This window comes from Trichoplusia ni, unplaced genomic scaffold (genome assembly GCF_003590095.1).
Source record: "Trichoplusia ni isolate ovarian cell line Hi5 unplaced genomic scaffold, tn1 tig00002171, whole genome shotgun sequence".
In the NCBI taxonomy this organism is placed as follows: domain Eukaryota; kingdom Metazoa; phylum Arthropoda; class Insecta; order Lepidoptera; family Noctuidae; genus Trichoplusia; species Trichoplusia ni.
This window is the reverse complement of record NW_020800213.1, coordinates 19,115-43,324: the sequence shown is the minus strand read 5'-3', so window position 1 is coordinate 43,324 and position 24,210 is coordinate 19,115. Positions and strand designations below refer to the sequence as shown.

Here is a 24,210-nt window from a genome sequence, read left to right as displayed (position 1 = left end):
CCCAAAGTCCATCTCGGTGGTATTGACACGTGCGCCAAAACTTGTGTGGACTTGAATGAGTCATGTTGTGCCTGCTTTCGAAGGTTGATTTCGGGTACTATCGGGCTTATAGCAGACTATTGTTAGGTATAAGCCGTTCTAATTTTGAGGCACAACCCTCAGTCTTCCCTTTCTGTCTTCGACAATGTAACTTTGTAACCTGGGTTCATGAAGTAAATTTATACAGAGTGTGATTAGTTAAATAGGTCCATCAAAACGACATCGTTTTTTTTTAATAAACTTGATCACAGCGTACAAAAAATTATCTAGAAAAAGAGTCGTGTAAAATAAAGCCAAGACTAAGACCAATCATCCACGGGCTAGCAGAAGATACTGTAGATAATTAAAAGCTGACTATTGATATAACCCAATTACATCTTTTTCAGATTTTTGTGTGCATAACCTATCAATCGACCGGAGTCTCCACAGTCAAACTATTTAAAACAGTTTCGTGGACCAATGTATTAACATAAGTTTTATATTTCCTGTATTTAATAATTATAAATCAATAAATCAATTAAAATGCCTAACAAAAACTGACCTATAAATACATCTCCCTCAAATAACATATATCTAACAAAACCCAAATAAATACAAGAGCAATGACTGCAAATATAAATCAGGTCCACTAGATAGCTGAGTCCGAAGTCCACTCTGGTCGTAACCTAGGTCAGTCACATACTGTCACGGACTCGAAACAAATTCCCTCCACATCATTCTAGTTACAATTTATAGCAACATTCACTTTAACACGTTGAGTTGGAAAATTTTCAACTGAATTTATTTGCACCGTCATGATTTTAAAAATAAAATGAAAATTTCCTAGACTGTTATTTATAACGTTGTGTTCTCTAAAATATTTGGGATACTACGTCAAAGTACTCATCTTATAAACTATTATTAAAAATAATGTTTTTATAAAGTAATTTGAATAGGTCAGATAGTCCCCATATGACGGGAGAGTCTTAATTCTTCTGATTCACCTTCAAAGTCGGGCTTCTATTTATTTAATTACTAGCTGTTGCCCGCGACTTCGTTCCCGTGGTTAGAAGATATAAGTTATGATTTATACCTGCCCTGTATTTTTCACATTTTCCATTGTACCTATCTTCGCTTCTATTAGTCGCAGCGTGATGGTTTATAGCCTTCCTCGACGAATGGCCTATTCAAAACAAAAAGAATTATTCAATTTGGACCAGTAGTTCCTGAGATTAGCGTGTTCAAACAAACAAACAAACAAATTCTTCAGCTTTATATATACAAAATAAAAATATTTAAAAACAACATTCCAAAATATGATATACAAGGGCGCTGCTTATTTCCCGACGACTTTGACCCGCGGTAGAAAAAGCAATTGATTGCTTTATAAGCCAAAAAATAAAACGCCACCTAAAATCATTTACTCCAATAAGCATAATTCCGTTAAACAGGATGCTGATACTTAACTTAGATATTGAAGATGTCTGCCCGTAATAATATTTTCCTATAGAAAATATCCCATCTTTATTATCCTATCGTTTAATATTTCCATCACGACATCACGGAAACTATCTTAAAGCTTTTCTGTGGTGGTTTAGGCAGAACGCCAAGCACCGTTGGCACTGAAGTCATTCACAGTATACCTATAACAGCTAGTTCTAAACGAGGTCTAGAGTACACATTCTAGAACGATCAAGAATCCACTCTAATTGCCTAAGAAGAAACTATATTTACCGATTGAGATAATCAATGAGATTAGGAAGTTTAACAATTAAGATTAAAAAAGAACTGGTTTCAGTGTAACATTTTGGTATAAGCAATGATATTTTTTTTACAGATGTACTCATTTTCCGATGTTATAATTCTTCTTTCTATTTGAATCTACATCCGACTACCCGACATGTGATATTTCTCGCGTTATTGTATCCTAAATATTATGGTCTTTTTCTCGCAAAAGTTTTTATTTTAAATCGGTGCTATCCTGAAATTACTCATCACCTTCACCAGGCATATAGCATTCCATCTGACAGCTTTATTGCCATCAGCACTGCTGGACGTAGTACTGCCCCAGGGTTCACCACTAAACCCAGTCTGCTTCTTCAAAAGATTTTTTTTCTAAAATAACTTATGGAGCAAAAATAAACATCTTAAAGATAAAAATGTCTAGAAACTTGTATTACATTGGCAGTGACCTCGATACTTACCTTAACCCTGTTATTTATTGTACGGCGGTTACATAAAAACGTTATCTGCAGACAAGAATATTTACATAAAGAAATGTTGTTTCAATTTGGATACACTCGGGTACTATCGTGTAAGTTACGGGCTATATAAGTCGGAATTTTCTGGACAGTGTAAGAAGTGTTGAATGATTTTGACTGCACGGATAGCCGTTAGGTTGAGGTTACCACGCCAAATAAACTAAGCGCGGTGTCGCGGGTTCAATCAAGCATTTGTGTGATCCTCGAATGCTTGTCCTGAGCCCTGATTTGAATGTTTCTGAAACCCAGCGCGATACAGGGATTAAATTCCTTAATGCGGGAGCCGTTCTTTTTTGTGGTGATGTATTCAATTCACCACATAGATGTCGGGTTTGTGGTAGTCTGCCCAAGTATTTCTGTTTGGTCCCCGTAGGGAACAGCTAAGTAAGATGGGAGTTCGGTGCGTGACTTTCCCGAGGCGAAGGAAGACCAGTTGACATTTTTGAAGGCTCTAAAAGAAACAGAGTCACAGATCGTATATGTATACGTAATGGATTGTAATATCTGAACTCTTGATTTTATATAGTAAACAATAGGAACCCTGATCTAGTGCGACGCATAATACATATAAACGTGTCTCAAGATAGAGGCAAACAATCGAAAATATACAGATAAAATAACAATACGTAAATCGTATATGAATTGAGATGTAGTATTAATAAGAAACAATTAATGTGTACCACATGTTTTATAGCTTAAATAAATTCAAGGTCTTAATTAACTCGTGGTCGCTAAACAGTCTCCAATTGTTACTGCCATGTTTGAACAGACACTTGTTTTGATCTACTTTATTTAAGTGTAAAGAAAATCTTGACACCATTTTATAATTTTACAAAGTATATTTTAATTTTGATGAAAGCTGTAAGCACCTGCTATTACGCCGGAGGCACTCGTCAGCGATAATTTCATGACGTCATAGGTCACTATACAATGACAGTTTGTCTTCGTTCAAATGTCATTTTCGCAAACAGTGATAGTGACAAATTATCGTTTTATCATTGCTTTTGCTATACCGATAATAAGTCTTCTGCGAGTATGTTGATCAATTGATCATATTTCTTCCGTTGCTTTAAATGACACTTATATTTTGCTCTAAAAATATTTCTATCTATTTTCCCAACAAGAGCTCAAAATATTATTGTTTATATGAAAACAGCTGATACTATTGAAACTAAAATAGCACGAACAGGTATTCACAATTTTATTCTAATTTCGTTGCCAACTACCGAAGTTCGCGCCAAAACGTGTGGACTTTGGTCGGCCATTTTGTCTGCGCTCGAAGGACACGTGTGTTTGTAAACCTCTATAGTGCGTTGTACTTTGATCTGTGCGACAGAGATGGAACTATACGATGAATTGGAAGTTAGTGAAAAAGAAATATTGTAAACGTTTGAACGTTTTTTTTTAAACCGAAAATGTTAGCGATTCCTTTTTAAATTAAGAATGCCGAGTAAGAAATAAGGATTGGGTCAGCCCTTGCTAAAATTGTAGTTTTTTTTTCGTTTTGCAGTTCAAAAACTTTATTAATGATTTTTGCAATGGTAATTCTTGTTGATTCTTTAATATTTAAATTTTAAACCATCGTAAGTTATTTTAGTTTAAATCAACTTAACTTTAGCTGCCTTTCTTCAGTTTTCATTATAAAACATTCACAGGTCGATAGAATTTTATTTATTGTTAAACAAAAGTTGGCAATAACACTGGTTTACTTAATTACTGAATCAAATAAACTAACGATTGAATTAAAAAAAAAACTTTCAACATAAATGTCATAAATATAACGAACGAAAATCGACCTTACTGCGTTGACACAAAAGCGTGTTCTATTAAACAATGAACTGTTTACTTGAAAGCGACCTGTTCAATTTGTTTACATTTGCGTAAATTATATATTTTTTTGTTGAATCATTTAGTACACATTTCTACAGTACGTATATCGATTGTTTTTAACTTGAAAAAAGTAAACATTGATAATTTTATTCATACAAATATTTTGCACTATCTGCACTAAGTATCCCGAAGATCCAAATAATAGACTCATAAAATCTATTCTTGACGCCTAGCGCCATCTAGTAGCATTTTTAGTAAACGTATCAATATTGTAAACACCAGTTTGAACTATGTGGTACATACAAGATTTGTTTTTATCAAGAACATTAAACATTATAAATATTCTAGTGTTCTCTCAGCAAATTACTTTTTGCTTCAGTTAAAATCTTTAAAAATACCCTTTTTGGATCGCGACCATATTTCAGTAAAGGTCTTTATTTCGATGTTGCAGCGTGGTCATATTACACTGTATCTTTCTACAAAAAATCGTTTACCAATTTCACTAGATTTGATCAGCTTATGTCAATTTTCGACGGGTTGTCCATTTCTTTAGGGTTCTCTTACCAAATGAGTAAAATCGGAATTCTATTAATTTGGCTTCGTCGTGTGTCTACCTGTCCGTCCTAGCTCGACAGCTGAATTTATTACAGATAATTTACCTATTTTATCACCGCTATAATAATTTAAAAAGCCGAGGTTAATAACGTTTAGTTCAGTCATAAACTTTGCGTCAATTTTATATTTATTGCAAATTTGTTTTTCTTCATTCATAAGAAGCTGTTAGTGATGCAAGTCCGATTCGCAATTGACCGGTTATAATTTTCAGATTGCTTAATCAAAGTAGGTACTTATAACATTGAAATGAAACTACTTTTACGGATTTTATCGCGGTTTAATGTTCGATTTTAGTTCCCCACGTTTCGAAATCTTTGCAGGTATCATGGTCACGGGCAGACTGAGATGGCGTTCGTCTTGACAGAAGCCACCTACCTATAACATCTAAATGATTGCCAATTACAAATGCTTTATTAACAATATCACTATACCTTACCATACCATACACATACTTATAATATAGACGATTCAAATCCGACCAGTGTTAATCACAGCACTTAAATATTACATAACAAGAATTAACAAGTTGTTGTTATTGTTTCCACTTGATCACCTTGAGACCAGCAACACTCATGTCTCAGATATCGCGAGTGACGTCTTGTTTACTATGTACATCTCGGGAAAGATGAGATAGAAATGTCCAGAATGTAAAAAAATACGTATTTAAAGAGGAATGTATTTTTTGTTAGGGTTTTTTTAAATAGATGTGAAATGTTATGTCGTCCATCAAATCATAGGTACAGGGAGAAATAAAGAGAGAAATATTTATTTGTAAGAATGTAGTACAATAGGTGGTTTTTAAAGTTTACAGTATCTTACATTCTACCGAATCGGTGTACAATTTTTTACTTATTAATTAAATATTCATATTAAAATTGTATTAACTACTACGGTACGATTTGTTATAACATGTTTGTGATTAAAAACCTCCTTTAATGCCAGTAAGTGTCTTTTCTAATTCCAAAAATCACGATTGGTCGATATTTTCAGAACAAAAAATTTCTTGAACAATATTAGTTTTGGCATTTAAAAACCTATTTTTTATGCCATTAAGTATCTTTTTAAATCCAAAAATCACTATTGATCGATATTTTCAGAACAAAAAATTTCTTGAATACAACATGTACCTTCATTTTCGTCACTCCATCCGTAAATAATCGCATTTACTTCGCATTAACCGATAAAGTTTATCGATTTCAAATGGCATAACGAAGCCTACACATCTGAGATGATAACACCTTCTCGCTGTTATCATGCGCACGCGCACACACACGCCGCCACGTGTCGCACAGATAACGTAACTCTGTTATTCTAGTTTTTCTTATTTGGACACACCTACCATTTGTTGTTAAGTATTGTTTACTAATTGTTAAAGCTATTGAGATAAATTTTAGATAAATGATAGAATTTTTGTAATTACTTCATTGTTGCTCTTAGAATTGCATTTTAATGTGGTCTCGGTCAATTTTGGAAAGAACAAGATGTTACAGCAATGCTAGTTATGATTGCAATGAAGATCATTAATAGTAAAGGGAATATAAGACATAATAGATGCTTTTTTTTTAATTAAATCTATTGTAAATAGTACCAAGTATCATTTGCCTATTCTTTTCCAATTATCTCGGGTTCAGCTTCCAATCTAACAGGATGTAGCTAAGCACTCACAATCTGTCAGAAACTGCTGAAAAGGCTTCAAAACCATTCCCTTCGAAACTGTTTTCGAGACTCGCTTTTCCTCTTTCTGGTGAAATCCCTGATGATTGTGGTGAGGGTTATCTTGTCTTATTGGCTGTCAGTATCCTTAAAAGGACAATTCAATGAATAAATCAATTTCATGTCATTTATTGTGGACTATTTTCCAAACCGTCGGCTTAGAAAATGGTACACCCATCTGGGGTGAAATTGCCAATTGTCCGCCCTGTTATCTATAATTATTTGAGTGGAATAATTCTGGAATAGGATCCATTGGTTTGACTAACTGGGATAAATGAAGATTTGCCGATTATCCTTCAGTTAATGTGTATATTAACAGCGTGTATATAGATGATCACAAATAGACACAGCATCTTTCCTTTCCATATCTGGAAGGTTTGAAGCATTTGTGATCACAACGCTAAACCACTGCAGGTTCGCATTGCAGATTCCTATATTTGGAATCCAGTTTCCTAACGAAGTTTTTCGTCACCGTTGGTCACATTCACAAACCCGTATCTCTAATTTTAAATCCAAAATTGATTCTTTAGATCCTGATTCGTACATTATACGACGTCACAAACTCAAAAACATGACACCTTCTTGTCATATTAGTATCGATAAAGGCTGTATACTTATCACTCCTATGTCTGAGATACGATCTTCCTTTACGATTGTAGGCTGTCAATTGTCCAGGGGAGCTGATAAGATAGTACGCATGATGCAAGGTTTATTCTTCTATTCTAATAATTTTAGAACTATCAGCTTTTGTCAGATTTTGAATTTAACTTAATGAACCACTGTAGTATTTAATAAAGGAATGTTTTGAAATACAATAGTTAAACGATATGGGCCGATACTTTATGGAAAATACACGTGGATCATACCTTTATCGATCAATCTTGCTGTCTTTCGTGTTGACTTGACAATGAGTATAATTTCCCTGAGTGTATTCCAATAAGCCAATATTTATAAGAAAATTGTACTCGAATCACACATCAAAGGATTGCCATATGGCATAGATCTCCACAGATTACTGTGTGACATGTTTCGTGTTTCACCCCAAATTTTACAAGTATGTGTCACGTCTTCTTTCTCTCTCTCTCGTCTCTTGCAAGTCTGGCTATTCTTTGTACCTCGAATTAGGATACCTGCAAGTGACCTCGCGTCACAAGAGTCAAATTCTTTTACGAAGAAAATCCTTTCGTGCTACCTTCAACGAGCAAGCATGTCGATCCATTATCAATCCTTCTCTTTCATGCTCTATATAGGAGGAAGTCTTGTTTCAGTAATCTATATGACATCAATAGACTGTATGACGCTATCATGAAATAATGACAACACACTTGACAACATGTAAGTCATCGACCTGATCCTCTAGTCACCAGTCAACATGATACACCTGGAAACAATAAAGATAATATTATGACGATTGTTGTTTAAACAATAAACTATTCAGTTTGTTGCGTCTTTTGTAGTAAATTACTGTAAGATTAATTGTCAGTCTGGTTGTCGGAAGATTGTAAGCTATTGTTCAACGTGCTATAAGTTTATCATCATCAGCCCGTCTCAGTCCACAACTGGACATAGGTATCTTCCAAGGCACTAATACCTATCTAAATGGAATATTCTTCATGTAATAAAACTCAAATAATACTCTTAGTTATAAGCCATTAGTGCTCTGCAGGGTTAAAGTCTGGATCGATTCCGAACCAGCTAGTATTTTAGGTTATCAGTCCTTTTCTTTTTAATTATTGTATTTTTGTTGTTCCGTACATAAACAGATCCAATTTCTAAGGCTTTTGCTTTAATCCCCCCGGCTGTATCCCATGAACGAATACGTATGAGTGTTTCCTCTGAAATGTCGTGCCTCCAATACAACTTACATAATATATGATATATGTCAGATATCAAGGTACATGCTCACACCGAAGCTATTTCACGATCTAAGTGCTAGTTAACAGCCGTGGCCTGTTTTAGATTACAGTTTCAACTGCCATTGTTCTAGACGCTTCCATTATGCATGGTTTATCATTGGAAGGTCGCTAATATGTTGTACCTATAATAATATTGTACTAGTATTTCTTGTTTTCTACGGAATACATGCTTTTTTATATTTAAGGTTAAAAAATGCATAAATATATGCCCTATGAGGTCGCTGGAGTCGATATTCTCTAACTGTCTACCCTAAGAAGAAATGTCGACACAAACTTTATCACCCCAATCTCAGTATAAGCCAATTCCATCCTAACTTTGCTTTAAACTGGTTCAGCTTCTTATTTGCGAAAGTTTATAGTATTTTATAATACATATGTATGTGATGCACCACTCGTGAGTTAACACTCACATTTAAGGACGACACACAAGAGACTTGGCTCCTGTCACGCCGCCGTGCCGTCTTTCTCATTTCGTGAAGAATGCTGAGACGAATTTACTGTTCGTTAGATTTATTATAAACCTTGTCTGCAACGTTATTAATATCGTTTTCTCTTCATTCCAGGTTTGAATGCGTGCGAAAGGAAATCATATCTCTTCTTGAGGAAGGAACTGCCTGTCAGGTGAGAATTATTGAAATCTGAGCACGAAAACTTATTATTATATATGCTGTATCATAATAAAAAATTTAGAAGCTTGAATAATTACTGTACCTTTGCTTACTTTCTCATCCATAACTGCGATTATAATGCGTAATAGATAGTGGTAACAAATTAGCCATTTGGAGAACTCCCACTGTTTCTTAAAGCGAGACAACACTACCCTTCGTAGAGGCGGTATCTCTATTCCACATTTTTAAGTGGTGGTGGAACTTTGGCAGTTGTGGAAGCAAGATGCAGCTACGTGATGAGTCTTGCTGTTTCGTTTCCACCAAAACAACAGTTCGCAGCCTATATACAAGTTGTATTTCTCCAATAGCTAACGAAATTTATCTTCCCTTATTATTGACCTGACAAGTTGAAGTCACCATATTTGAAGTTTTCCATTCATTTTAATGATGTTTTTTTTTAATGCGATTTATCGTTGTCAAGATCCTTTGTTTTAGTAGCTTAAGGTACAGGCATTGATCACGTGATTATCAACCCAGTCTTTCTTTGTCTAGATAAAAACAAATGTTTAAATTGCATTTAGTTTTATCATCTTCAAGTGTATTGTTTATGATATACGGCTTAGTGTAATCCCGAGCTACTGATGCCGCTAACAAAGAATAAGACTAGGATGATACTTTTATTGAGTGCTATTATATTTACTTCACTGCGCCATAAGTGGTAACAATGTATTTTTTTTTATAAAACGACTCCTGCACTAAGGAATTAAATCCTTGCGCTGCGAGGGTCCTCCTCTACCAGTTGGCTATCCGTGCAAATAGAAGATGAGATGCTAATAAAGTAGTAGACGGTAGCAGCAATTGGTAATGACTAAAAAAGACCGTCAATTACGTATTTCGGACTCGCGACCCGGAGAGTTGCGTAAATATTTACGGGACCCGCAGCCTTTACATATGGGCTTAAGTAAAGCAAATAAAAAATCCCACCCATTAAATTGATGACCATGCCCACCGCGCTACGGAACTCGATTATATTATTTGTTGTTATCATTTCGACAGAAATGCATCATCTGTATTTATTTAATCTGTCCAGCTGTCACGAATCATGTAATACATTTTTCCCTTTTCGGAACGGGTCACGTAAACTTAAAAGTTGTTATTTTGCAATCTTGTTAAATATAACGTTAGTCAAATAGCAGATGCTAGCAGAAGGTACGCTAAAAAATATAATATGTTATCACGCCATGCCATAAAACTTTAAAATCCTGAAAACCTAGATCTCCAATCATCCAATACCAGAAAGGCGCAAGTTCTATCTAAAATAGAAAACAATGAAGATTACAACGATTGATTTATCGATTCCGTAAATTGAAATCAGCTTCCTCAATGTACGAGCAAGATGGACCTTGTCCCATATTCATATCTGACGCATAATAAGATAGCTAATCAATAGATCTTATAGATAAACTTGACGGAGTAACGAAGATTCTGGCACAAGTAATAAGTATTCGTTATGGTAGAGCCTGCTGTTGTTGACTGCACGGATAGTCGAGTTGCTGAGGTCACCATGCCAAACCCACTGTGCGCTTCGTGTTGCGGGTTCGATCCCGCGTAGGACTAGCATTTGTGTGATCCACGAATGCATACCTTCATATATCCATACACTGCATAAATTTGCGTCTTTTTTCACAGGCACAACAGTTTTTTTTTTGCTTTAATTGTGAGGGTTTATTTCAGTCAGGATGGTTTTTGGACATACTTTCAAATAGAAAAGTCCGACATACTTAAGTAGTCGCGGTTGAAAAGATATGATCATTTGTCAGCAGTTTTTTTAAGAAATAACATACAAATTTAAACAAGTCATATATGTAGTTATTTCACCTGCTTTTGGCTCGAACCTGCGCTTCACATATACAAATCCGTACATAGAACCACAAGGTCACCACGACATCCAGTTATGGTTTGTCTTAAACCTCCTGCATCAAATTAGCGCTCATTTGATCTCATAGTACAAGCACTGATGGATCCTTGAGACAGGCTGTCAACATGCGTCACACGTTGTGTGCGCGGATGACAGCGCGTGGCGTGCGCGTGCGCACTTGTGGAGATCTGCTATTGTTCTGATAAAGATTGTTTGGTTTTCGATGTCAAAAATATTGCCTTCGAGGGTTATCGTCATCATCATCATCATCAGTGGCATCTAACATATATGACATGTTTGAAACAGCAGCCATGTTAGTGTGTTAAGCCTCATGTTAATTGTTTACTCCACAGTCACTGCTATATTCCTAAAACTTTTAAGCATGTGGGTGTGGTATCTCTCCAAACTTGCCTCTCTTAATGAACCTAGCATATTATCTTACATTTGAACATGTAGAGGTCTTTGTTATGTAATGCAGTTATAGAAACAACAATAGTCCTTTAGGAAGTGGTAATAAACTCTGATATAAATAATAATCGCTCCCGCTCATCACCATATCACCAACCTAAGTTGACACATTGTTTACACCGCGATCAAGGTCAGGAACACTAACTTGCAACATACCAACATTACCAACTGTTGATAACGATAAAATCACACTTTTATTGCTATTGCTAATTCGAAATGTGTTTGTTTTGATGGATTCTTACTGCGTAATAACTAGTAATGTCGCCCTTCGTACGCGAGGCCACGCTTGTTGCTAATACCCGATAACTGTAGTTTTTAAGTGGTTACCGCTAAAGTTCATAGCTGTTCGTTTAGTTAGACAGGTGTTGTTGACGAAAGGGATATTACGCGTGGTTGAAAAGAAATCCTCTGAATGGTAATTTAGCTAGGTCGCAAGAATTAGTCCAAAGGATCAGCCAGAGTCGAGTACAGCATGCGCGAGCGATCCCGTGACTCTGACTTAAGTTAAGCGGTAGAGGGAGTCCGGAGAGTTTTTAGCTGGTGCAACTCCAACGTATCCCCACGCCGTGTCCCCCGATGTGAGTTGGGTTTTCAACACGGAAAATAAAAAAAGATATGAGTACTCGCAGGGACTAAAATCACTAATCCCATAGTGTAGGTAATCAGGGTGGAAAAGTAGTCGACTGGTGATTGATTGTCCCTAATAAACCCTCATAATCAGGCTTCTATAACCTACTGCTAGTCATAGACTTCCCTTTGTTTATGTCATTCTCCGGTCTCTTTCTTCGCACCCATCCATTTTCTGATATCTTTTTAATATAGTCTTCTCATTTCATCCTCGGCCTACCGGAATATTCACCGACCAAGTTTAAGCCACCTTGCATTATTATCTTTTCGTTATCTACCGTCATTACGTCTGTCCATCTGTCCTTCCCGGCTCGATTTAAGGTATTTAATCCTAGTGTCGTGGGGAGTGGGGTTGCATCACCCTTCTAACGATTGCTTATACGTAAGTTCGAAGTAACATTAAACAAACAAAGATAGACAAATAATATTCAACACGTGTTGAATAAAACAATAGGATCAAAGTCCATTAATGAGTCCATCAAAAGTAGCCACTTTGTTAAGCAGATTAACTGTGAGTAGGTACATAATACTATCCTAATGTTGCTCGCATAAGAACGAACGTAATTACTGGATAAAGTCAAAGCAATTGAGTTTTTTGTGCCACATCACACGATTCCATGATGCAATTATGGAAAAAAGAACTTGTTAATGAAAAGTTTCCTATACAACGTTTTCATATTGTCTCAAAGCATTCGTATCCTGATGATTTTTAACCGACTTCAAAAAGAAGAGGTTCTTAGTTTGACCTGCTTGTATGTATGATTTACGATGATGATGATTGATGTTCGATCACGCGTTTCGCTGAAGCAATTTGGATGCGGTTTTCGGAAAAGTATTTGTTATTGTTTGACTAAACGCGCACTGTGATTTTTTTTCGTAAGGAAGATTTTTCGCTTTGCGGCTACGACTACGCCACACTAAGTATCCTTAAAGGGATTTCACTGACGATGGGTTTAAAAAAAAGCTAATTTCATTTAATCATGTTTAGTATTCCGAATATATTTATGTTTGAAAAGAATCCATAATTATTTAATATGACTAAAAATAACAAGTTACTCATTATAACTGTGTAGCCGCACGCCGCCATCTTGCAATTATGTATGTATCATAATATATACATGGTATGTTTGTTTGTATGGTAAACAAACATTACTCATTACGTATTGTGTTTGCTAACAATAGTTCCGTAAATATTATGTTTGTGTCTAGACCGAATACCAGGCTCAGGATGATATATAGTACTTTTATGATAAATATATTTGTCATCTTTTAAAATGTGAACTATTCATTGAAAATTAATGAAAATTGTTATAACATATTCTTTCAAAATAATGACTAAATAAAATTTAAGAAACTTCCAAAATGTTTTTAGGACGGAATTAGTGTTTGATATATTAAACAAATGTGCATCACTTTAAAACTATCACAATCTCATCCACAAAAGAGGTTTCATTCATTCAGGAGTGCATTTCCAACTTTCCACCAAAGATGTGCAATGGAAATGTGTCGTGCGAGGATGTCTGTTGAGCCGTTTCCAACAGAGCTGAGCTGACCGAGGCGAGGTGAATGAAGCGAGTCTATTCACTATTGGTTCTTTACAAACACATCCCTCGCTACGCATCCTCGCACATCTCTGGCAAAAACACAGATACCTGAACAAAAACAATTCGTTTAAACAAATAATTACGACGCGTTTTATTAGCAATAGTGATAATTGTTGCTTCCTTATCAGGGACAGGACGTTACAATATAAATATGTATGCGCAAATAACCCAAGGTGATGTGTTGTACGTGTGCTGAACTATAAACATGTTTATGTTGACATTCGAGAGATTTATGTACAGATTATTAAAGAATAACCGGTCAAGTGCGAGTCTGAGGGTCCAGACAGGCTAAAGATAAACAAAAGAATATTGTGGGCCGCTCCCGACTGTATTTGTAACCAATGTATTTATGGCCGAAAAAACCGTTCCTTTACCTTGTTATATTTTTTTTTTGTATTTATTCTTATAGTACCAGCAGAAATATGTCATCTGTGAAAATTTCTCGAAACCCAAATCGGACGTAAAAATTTTTTTTTCTTAACAGCAGTCTTCACGAAATTTACAAATATTTTTTATATTTATTTATTTAGCTATTACTATCTCACTGCGGGGCAAAGGCCTCCCTTAGATTTTTCCACTCTCTATTGCTAACTTAATGTACTTCCTTATTTTAATTAAATCAATAGAGATTATATAGAAATCCATTCCACATTCAAAACAGCATACATATGTAAACCAGAACTACAAGCATCCCTCTCTAACCCACAGGCTGGCAAACATAATGAAGGAGATAGCGCTACTGCCGGAGAACCTGCTGCGCATGCCGTCCGTGGGGCTGGTGAACCAGTGGTACGAGCGCTCCTTCGAGGAGATCATACAGTTCGAGCAGATGGAGCCGGAGCCACCGATACTCAGCTCGTGAGTAATGTTACAGACATACAAACTTAGTATAGCTTGTGTAAAGAAAGAAAAGAAAGAAAGAAAATAACTTTTATTACGTGCTTGTGACCCAGAAATACATAAGGACGAATTGTACAAAATTGTGTCTACTTGGACGTTGGTAATACTTGTAATATGTAGCAGTATATGTCAATGAAAGATTCTGCTCACCTCTATAACAAAAGTTATCAAAATTGCTGGAGCCAATTAAACGTAAAGTGGTAACAAAGGTTCAAATCAAATCAGAATCGTTTAATGCAATCCATAATGTACAATTACAGGTAGGAAAGATAAAATAGAATTAAGAAACAATTATGGACCCTGTCGGACGTTCTTCTTGGTTACTTCTTCGGTCAAATAATATCTATAATGATGCATATAACCTGCATAAAATCTGTACCTTAAATACATTACAGTAATTATTTTGGAATTTCTTGCTATGTTATTTTAAGACCAATATCCATGCAAAATGCGCGTAAAATGGATTCCCGTACTGGGCATAGTTACATATTGGCTGGTTATCAAGGAAGCTCCCACCTCGTGTTGGCAAGTTGACGACACGAGCCCGACTAATTATAAATGTCACCATTTTTGGTACTTGTTAACTATTTCATACGCAGTTTATATTAGACAAGTGATGATTTAATACTATATCCCCGAGGGGCATAGGTCATCACGCCAGCACTGGAATGTCACACAGTAGTTTCCCTTCGACACAGCCCAGACCAAAATCCAAAGTACAGTCTTACTCTGCCAAAAGAATTTAAGACCTTCCCTTTTTTCCCACGTTTTGTGCACTCACTTTTCCTGTTTGTTTGTTTATCGATCCGGTTGGATTTTTGCAACTCAATTTTGAGGTACTTCCCGTAAGCTAGTAGGCTGAAATTTTCAGGGTAGCTTCAAACCCGATGACACTGCAATTTACAACTATAAAAACGGATGGACCGATTTTGACTTAAAATTTTTTGGTTTTCAGAGTTTTTTTTAATATATTAATATTCCGCAGTTAAGTCGATAAGATTTCCTATCTTGCAGGGGACTGATACTCTTAGCTGTATTACAAAGCGACTATCTATCTATCTATCTCTCTTCCACAACCTACACCCCAACCTAACACACTATCTCCATCTCTGTCAGTTTCTGCGAGCGCCTGGTCCACATCCGCAACCGGCACGCGGACGTCGTGCAGACGATGGCTCAGGGCGTGCTGGAGCTGAAGGAGTCGCACGAGGTGGACCCTGGCACTGAGAACTCCATACAGTACTTCCTCGACAGGTTCTACATGAGCCGGATATCTATCAGGATGCTGATCAATCAGCATAGTGAGTTAACACAAAACTATTTTTTGTTTGGTTTGGAAGGAGATGAATGTTACTTAAAGGGATTGGAATGTTTTTGAGACTAGATCCTGAAGCATATTTAAAATATTATATCTGAATATAAATATGTATAGTTGGCTTTGTTTTTATATTTTTTTGAAATAAAATTTTTGTCCCATTAGCTGAACCAAAATTAGTATGGTATGTTTTCCTTTGCAAAGAGACTACTACTTTTCTGAAGACAAATGGCATTTAATACATGAAAGGGGTCTGTTTATAGATGTTTTAAAAATCTCTACCACTCAATATTTCTGAAGTTCACAAAAAGCTAAATAAATAAAAACCATCTCCCAAAAACCTCGTATGACATTAATTCAGTCAGTCCAAAAGGTAACAGACCATTTTCCCCATACAAGCAGTGCGAACAGATTAAAACATAAGGCCTACGTTTCCCTCCCGTAGCCCTCCTGTTCGGCGACGAGCTGGGTCCCCGGCAGGCGTCAGTGGCCGGCGTGGGCGGCGGCGGGCGACACATCGGCTCCATCGACCCGGCGTGCGACGTGGCCGCCGTCGTGCGCGACGCCTACGAGAACGCCAGGTTCCTCTGCGACAGGTACTACCTGGCGTCGCCCGAGCTCAGACTGCTGCAGGATGGAGGTGAGACCATGTAGATGTTTAACTCTTCATGAGTATCTAGGAGTAGTTCAGAAGTTACTGCTTTTTATCAAGTATTGCATTATTCCGGATCCTTGTAACTTGATAAGAATGGGCAAATAAGATCATAGTAACCTGATTAATTTTGGTGGTCAATTTCAGAATAGTAAGATTTCGTGGCCAGAAATCACAACAGAGAAGTCTGAGTGGAAGGCCTTTGCCCAGTAGTGGGATCTAAAACAGTCTATATATATAATAAAAGATTTTGGCATTGACAAAAAATGTTCTGAATTAATTTAAAATTGTAATTTTTTACACTACTATCATATGATACTAGTCTTAATTAGTCTTTTAAAGTCTACATTTCAACACCTATCTATGTTTAAGCCAGGCCAGTAAATTATCTACGAATCCTATCCCACAGACCAATGTTAGCCTGTTCCTCTCCACAGTTCCCTCGGACAAGCCGATGCCCATAGTATACGTGCCCTCGCACCTGTACCACATGCTGTTCGAGTTGTTCAAGAACTCGATGCGCGCCGTGATGGAGTGCCACGAGGACGCGCCGCCGCCCATCACCGTCAACCTGGTGCGCGGCCAGGAAGACGTCTCGGTCAAGGTCAGGGTCAACACACTTCACACTATAAAGAGTAACTTATTGATTTTATCGCGGTTTAATTTTAGATTTTAGGTCCCGACGTTTCGACACCTTTGCTTTGGAGTCTCTTGCCGGCTCTTCTCCATGACATGTCATGGCGGTTTGAAACCGTGAAATTAGAGTCGTTTTAAAAGTGCCTGAAAAACGGCCTATTTGAAATGAATACTTTTGTTTTTGATTTTGACTTATGATTGAAATACCAGTTTGTGGTGGGGGGATCCTTTTCTATAGGTAACTGAGTGATGACTAGACGGATAGCTACTTAGCTTTAGCTTTTTTCGCGTGATGACCTGTTGTACCACTTGGTTAAGGTCGTCACGCGAAACCAACTTAGCACTGTTGTTTCGTGGGTTCGATCTCCACGTAGGAAAAGCATTTTTGTGATCCACCAATGCTTGATCTAAATCCTGTGCATGTGACTTCAATGTTCGTGAAACAAAAAAGAGGTAATTTCCATAGAGTGGGAGATGAGAAAAAGTTGTTTAAGAAGACAAAAGAAGATGTCTTTCATATATACTTTAATAATTATTTAGAATTGTGAACCTTTTTATGATGAAAAATGAGCTTCTTTCGGTCACATAACCATTAGTTACTCATATATTGGATGTATTCCACTCTCCTCGTGTTAATACCCTCCCCTCGTGTGGCAGCTGTCGGACCTGGGCGGCGGCATCCCGCGCAGCGTGTCGGACCTGCTGTTCAAGTACATGTACAGCACGGCGCCGCAGCCCTCGCGCTCCGACGCGCACACCGTGCCGCTCGCAGGTAACTATTGACAGCTAAACATAACTTTATAAAGAAAAGTACTAAGACATTGCTAACAACCATCTTACTATGCTAAGATCACATGTCTCCAAACATAAAACCACATTACCCCAAGTATTAGAATATTCAAACACAGACGCTAGGAGAATTCAAACTTTTGTCTGAAACACAGGTTTATACCTTGTTAAGGATAAAATTTGGTCAGTGCTCTCAATGTCTCAATAAAATTTTACAGTTCAAGAAAAATGTACACCTTTGAGAAAAATGATTTGATTTCAAGAACCCAATACAAGAATCGACATTTTCTTCTTCCACATCCTTCTATATATGTATTTCCGTTAGGTTACGGCTACGGGCTGCCGATCTCGCGGCTTTACGCGCGCTACTTCCACGGGGACCTGCTGCTCATGTCCTGCGAGGGGTACGGGACCGACGCCGTCATCTATCTCAAGGTGAGGCACTCCATCATCAGGAACTGTACCATGCATCATAACCAATACGTTGAAGACAGAGGACTTTACTGTGTACTCCTATTGGCAGAAAAACTCATTTTGTTTATTTGTGCAAACAAAGAAATTGTACGAAAATTTTCTGTCATACATTTTTATCTGTAGCAAAATTTTGGCGAATAAGCTCGGAAATATATACTTATTTCTCTCAACTGTTGAAGTGTTGTAGAAGTGAGACAATGCTACAAAGTGTGGCTACGATAATAAACCCCATTAATACTAAAGTTTTTGTTGCAATTTCTAAGCTAGTATTGAATTTAAATTGCAATTACACTTATCTAAACCATACTCAGCAAAAAATTAATTCAAATATCTTTCAAAGATATTGTTTTGCAACTACTTTAAAATAATGTAACATTCGTTGCGATAAATATATACATAGTTTTAAACCATATCATAACTGTTTGAAACTAACATCCAACCTCGTACCTCCACAGGCCCTCTCGAACGAAGCCAACGAGCTCCTGCCGGTGTTCAACCGCACATCCACGAAGTTCTACAAGCCGGTGTCGCAGCTGGGCGACTGGTCGGGCTCGCTCAACACGGCCAGCAGCTCGCACTGCCGCGCCCGGGACAAGGTGTCGCCGCTCAGCACGCACCAGCACAGCCTGTAGGGGGCCGCGGGTAGGTATGGGGGACTTGCGGAGGGACCGGCACGGATCTCCAGCGCTCGGCGGAAGACTGGGCATCGCTTTCCGCATCGAGAAATAAAACGACTATCAATTGTGCGTACTCGTCGTCTTGAGGTGCATGCAACTGCAGCAAACAACGAATTTCGACTCATCCCTCATGTCGGCTATGACGCGATGCGCTGCGGGACAATCACTGCACTTGAGACCTCCCCGCCGGTAACTCCGTGCTCTCCGTGCGGGTAACTATACATTGGTTTTGAACAGTCCTGTCTACATAACTAGGCTTTGTAAGCCTGATGGAACAATCTAGAACGTTTTTATCCTTATTTTATATAAGTGTTTTTATATATCAGATGTTGATGTAAAGAAAATATTTATTTGATAGTTTTTTTTTTGAGGCAATAAAGGCTTGTCTATAAACTAATCTGTGTAACTTTGTATGGAGGATTTTTCTGAAGATGTGCGTATATAGCCTTATGATAACTTCAAAACTTTGAAAGCTACCCTCATAACTCGAGATCTAATGAAAAAAGTAGCAATGTTTACCCTTTCAAGTCGTGAACTACCTATACCTAGGCTTGGGATCTAAATACACTTAATATATTCATTATAAAAAGAGGTTTAATAGGAGTGGTTTGTCACCAGTGCTTTTTATTAAGAATAAAAAAATAAAGATGGCTGCTGCTGTCAAAAAACTTTTTAAAAATAAAAATTATTGCTCGAATACGAATTTGTTGTATTTCGAAATGACTTCGAATCATGTATAATAATATTATAAATAAAAAAATTTCAATCGAGAAATCATGAAATAAAAAGCACTATACAGGCTGTTTTAAAATTATTATTTAATAAAATCGCCATTTATAAATGATGGTGTACAATTTTAGTATATTTTTGTATGTGATACTCGGCTTAATTATTTGTTTTTCGGGGCTCGCAAAGGAACTGATAATAAGAGCTCGGCTGTTATTCTATCATTTTGTTTCATCACAACTGAAACTACAACTAATTGACCAATAGTAATTTAATGAACTGACAGTTAATATTATCCCATTATTTTATTTGGCTGTGAATTATACGGAAATTCTTGAAAAGTGTTGGTAGGCAGGTGATCAGAATAGTCGACATCGCAAAGGTAATTTAATTACAGATAAGATCGCAAAACATCGTTTATTCTCAACGTAATTACCACACAGTACATGGCTAGGCAGACAACATTATTCTACTAATGCTGAGAATCATACTGAGACAAGACTTTGTCACATTCTGAGGAAACAATCAATTATACATTTTATTACTTAGATTAAAAGTAGTATCTCTACATCTCTGGCATAATATCTATGAACCAAAATTATAAAAAATATGTTTTTGAACTTCACATTGTTTTTTTGTCATCAAGTATCTAGGATCTGCCTTCATCACAAAACTTGGATCTTTTCTGACCTGCAAGTAGTAATAAGAAATGTTAATAACTATGGCAAGGAGTATTGGAATCTAAGGCTTTTCGTGCTTTCTGAGGCAGGAGTAAATATCGCCACACTCTCTGGCTCTGAATGAGACAGAATGTTTTATTAAATATTGCTATTTACCTTAATATTGCCTCAAGTTTTGGCCGCTACGATGATTCCAAGCTGTTCCAATGACGTTTTTCTTGACTGTTTCGGTGTTCCATACATCATTATATCACGTTGGTGGGCACAAAACTTCAATTTACAAAAGATTTTCTTGGAGTATTAATATGTCTGCTTTCTGTTGACAAATATTATAGTTTTATTTTTCTTCAAGAAGAAACGTGACGGACACAAACATGCCAGTATCAAGGACATAAAACCAAATAGGTTTAACGAATGAAAAAAATAGGAATCCATATATTTTTTTCTGAACTTTGCGACATGGACATTCTGACTGCAATCACAAACATATAAAATAAATTTCGTATAAAATTTGAGTTTTCCTACATAATAAATAAGGGGGATTGAAACAAAATGATAAAATAAATGTTCAGGTACAGATATTAAAACTACTCTACTAATATCTTAGGATTAGACAAAATATCATAGGTTAGAATAAATTAGGCATAAGGCAGTATGACTGTGAGGGAGTTTATACTTTTAGTTATAAATAATTTCTACGACCATTTTCTTTTTGCACAAATATTTTTTGTTTAAAAAAGAAATTGTTTTTGACAGATGAAGTGACAGATGAATTTCCCGCTTTTTCATATTACTGTTTTAACTTTAAAGTAATTTACCATTCATGATGTGTTTATTTATTTATGGAATATTGTATATTTATAAATAAAAAAACAACATCCATTAAATAACTATGTATTTGTGATCATGTACAATTTTGTATATCACTCCAATATAGACACTATTACAATATTAATTGTTTTGTCACACCAATAATTGAAAAAAAAATTGAATTGAATAGTCGGATATACAAACTATTGTGCTTCAAAGATTTACATTAAAATTGTTTGGAAAGAAATAGTAATTATAAATTGTTATAATTATTTTTAATTGGACGAAAGTGGGCTACTTCTAAACTTTATTTAAATAGTATACTATACACAGTAGTATACAGTAGGTTTAAATAAATATTTGAATGTGAAAATAAAATTACCATTTGGTAATAAATAAAAGTGATAATGACAGTGTGTTTGCACTGACTTCTATTATAAAATGATGGACTGGTAATCCGAAAGAATTAATTAAGCGTGTAAAAAAATAACCATATTTACTAAGAACAATAAAGATGGTCCACAAGTTTAATATTTTTAAATAGACACCAATTGCAATTTAATAACTAGACGCTTAAATCTTTTTAGTGTTTATCATCATTTATAATGCCAGGAAACCAAATCAGCGTTTTATAATAGCGATCAGTATAGTATATGTTTCTTAAATATAGCGTGAGTGTAACAAGAAGAGTTTTTCATATACACATACAAGGCGATGTATACACGGTCTCTGTGCTACCACAGAGTAGGTTTAGTGAATGTGTCGTAGCTTGCACCGCTATCAAGTACAATATTATCGAAACTACTTCAAATGTATATCATAATCTCTCATCAATACTGTTCGTTTGAATGGAAGCCGTCTTGGCACAAGCATGTGTGATTAACGTAATTTTAATAGAAATACTAAATCAACGAAAATTGCAATAAATACAAAGTGAGTTTTAAATAATATTAATGTAAGCTACTGTTTCCGATTTATTTTTTTTGAAAATTGTTAAAGTTTTGCTGTTGAATGACTTTAATACTTTTCTTATTGTTATTAATGTAGTTAATAAAACAATTGTTGATAGTTATGGTTTCAGATATTTTTGTATTTAAAGATTATTTCTTTGACAATCTCGTTTGGGATACGTGATATGCGAACTGTCTGAAATGCATTTTGTATGTGTCAAACTATATTTTGCCGTAGCAAAATGGGTTTAACGGGTGTTATGCTACACTGCTTCGGGGGCCTACAACCAATATAAGAAAATATCAAAATTGACAAATTGACTAAAATCCGTACTGGAAGATTAAGTTTAAAATCAGTATCATAATAATAGACGATTGTAAGTAAAGGGTCACCGATACAGTGAAGTGTACCACCCATACTAGTGTAGTATTTCTTTTAATTAGATAATATAGGATGTTTAATGTACTTGGAAACGTCATAATTTTCATAGATATATTTTTGTAAACTGCAAATAATATAGTATACTCTTAAGTTTTTCTACAACTTCTGGGTTTTTTTTTTGTAAATATTTTAGCGGGCTTTTTGACTACTGTGGTTGTCAAATCAAACTTTATTCATTGAGGAGGGGTTATTTAATGTTGGTTTTCGACTAAGTTTAGTAGACGACCAACATTTTTTGATCTGTTAGGAAATTGTAATTGACTGCAGATACGTTATTGCGATGACAGTAATAAAAATTGTTTGATTTGATAGCTGAAGAAAGTGAATACGCCTTGATTAATATGGATTCAATTTATTCAATGTTTTTCTCGTATAAGTAGTGTTTCAAGTAAATTTGCCTTACTCAACGTATGTACACATTTTTCATGTACCTGCTGGTAATCAGACCAATATAATTACTCATTTGCATTTTAATCTTCGTTGTGTAAGTTTATTCCAAAATGAATATTGTATAATTTAAATATAGTGATTAAATATTGAGTAGAGATGAAATTTAGTGATGAAGAAAATATTTAATTTTACAAAAATAAAAATTAATGATTAAATAGAATTGGTGTATTTATTTGACCTACCTAACCTTATTATTCACTTTGAGTTTAAGTTAGCTCATCAAAAGAAGCCCCTTTTATTTCCACATTTAAATTGTTGACTAATTGACGACATTGCACTTCCTCAATAAATTAAAAAAGTCCTGTTAGTGCATTCAGTTCCTCCAGGCCCTATAGGTAATTTACCATTCAATAGGTAACGTACGAATGTAAGCAGCCTAAAGATAGTGAAAGCTGTGTCGCTCCACTTTAATCAGGGTCCAAGGTGGTGTATCTTGCTGTAAATAAAATTAAGAGATGATTGGGCGATCGTTATAAGTGTAATAACTATTAGATCTACTATAAGTTATTTAGTTACATTATTTTATAGTGGTTTCTTAGGTTTACGCGAATGTTAGACATTGAAATGAAACTACTTTTACGGATTTTATCGCGGTTTAATTTTAGTTCTCGACGTTTCGACACCTTTGCAGGTATCATGGTCACGGGCAGACTAAGACGGAGTTCGTCTTAACAGAAGATGTTGCTCCTTCTACCTTCAATTTTTAATTAATGATTTGTGGTCCGACCTACGCAGTATGAGCTCACTGTGTCTTGATGTCTTGCAGCGCCGCTGCTCTTGGGTTTGGCCTTAAGTTTATTTATTATTGGGTCCCAAGTAGGTGCTATCTTCCAGCCATCTTCTCTACTGAAATTAATCAAAACGAACGCCATCTCTGTCCGCCCGTGACCATGAAACCTGCAAAGGTGTCGAAACGTCGAGAACTAAAATCTAAAATTAAACCGCGATAAAATCCGTAAAAGCAGTTTCATTTCAATACATTATTTTAGTTTATGTCAATTTAAAAACAAAACGTATCGAATTTTCTACATACGTATCACGTAAAAAAATTGGAATCCGATTTAAATCTGAACTATCTTTTCCATTTTCCGTTATTGAGCATTTGGACATTTAAATGAACAAGCTAAAACA

General features: G+C 35.9%; 1 protein-coding gene across 1 annotated transcript; it reads left to right on the top strand.

Annotated features, from left to right (window-relative positions):
• Window positions 1–8,893: 8,893 nt before the first annotated feature.
• LOC113507471 (pyruvate dehydrogenase (acetyl-transferring) kinase, mitochondrial) lies at window positions 8,894–23,239 on the top strand. The gene is made up of 8 exons (XM_026890322.1): window positions 8,894–8,974; window positions 14,287–14,436; window positions 15,595–15,779; window positions 16,239–16,433; window positions 16,883–17,049; window positions 17,739–17,853; window positions 18,196–18,305; window positions 18,800–23,239. The coding sequence occupies exons 2-8, from the start codon at window positions 14,300–14,302 to the stop codon at window positions 18,974–18,976; spliced, it is 1,086 nt and encodes a 361-aa protein (XP_026746123.1). The 5' UTR covers window positions 8,894–8,974; window positions 14,287–14,299; the 3' UTR covers window positions 18,977–23,239.
• Window positions 23,240–24,210: the final 971 nt, after the last annotated feature.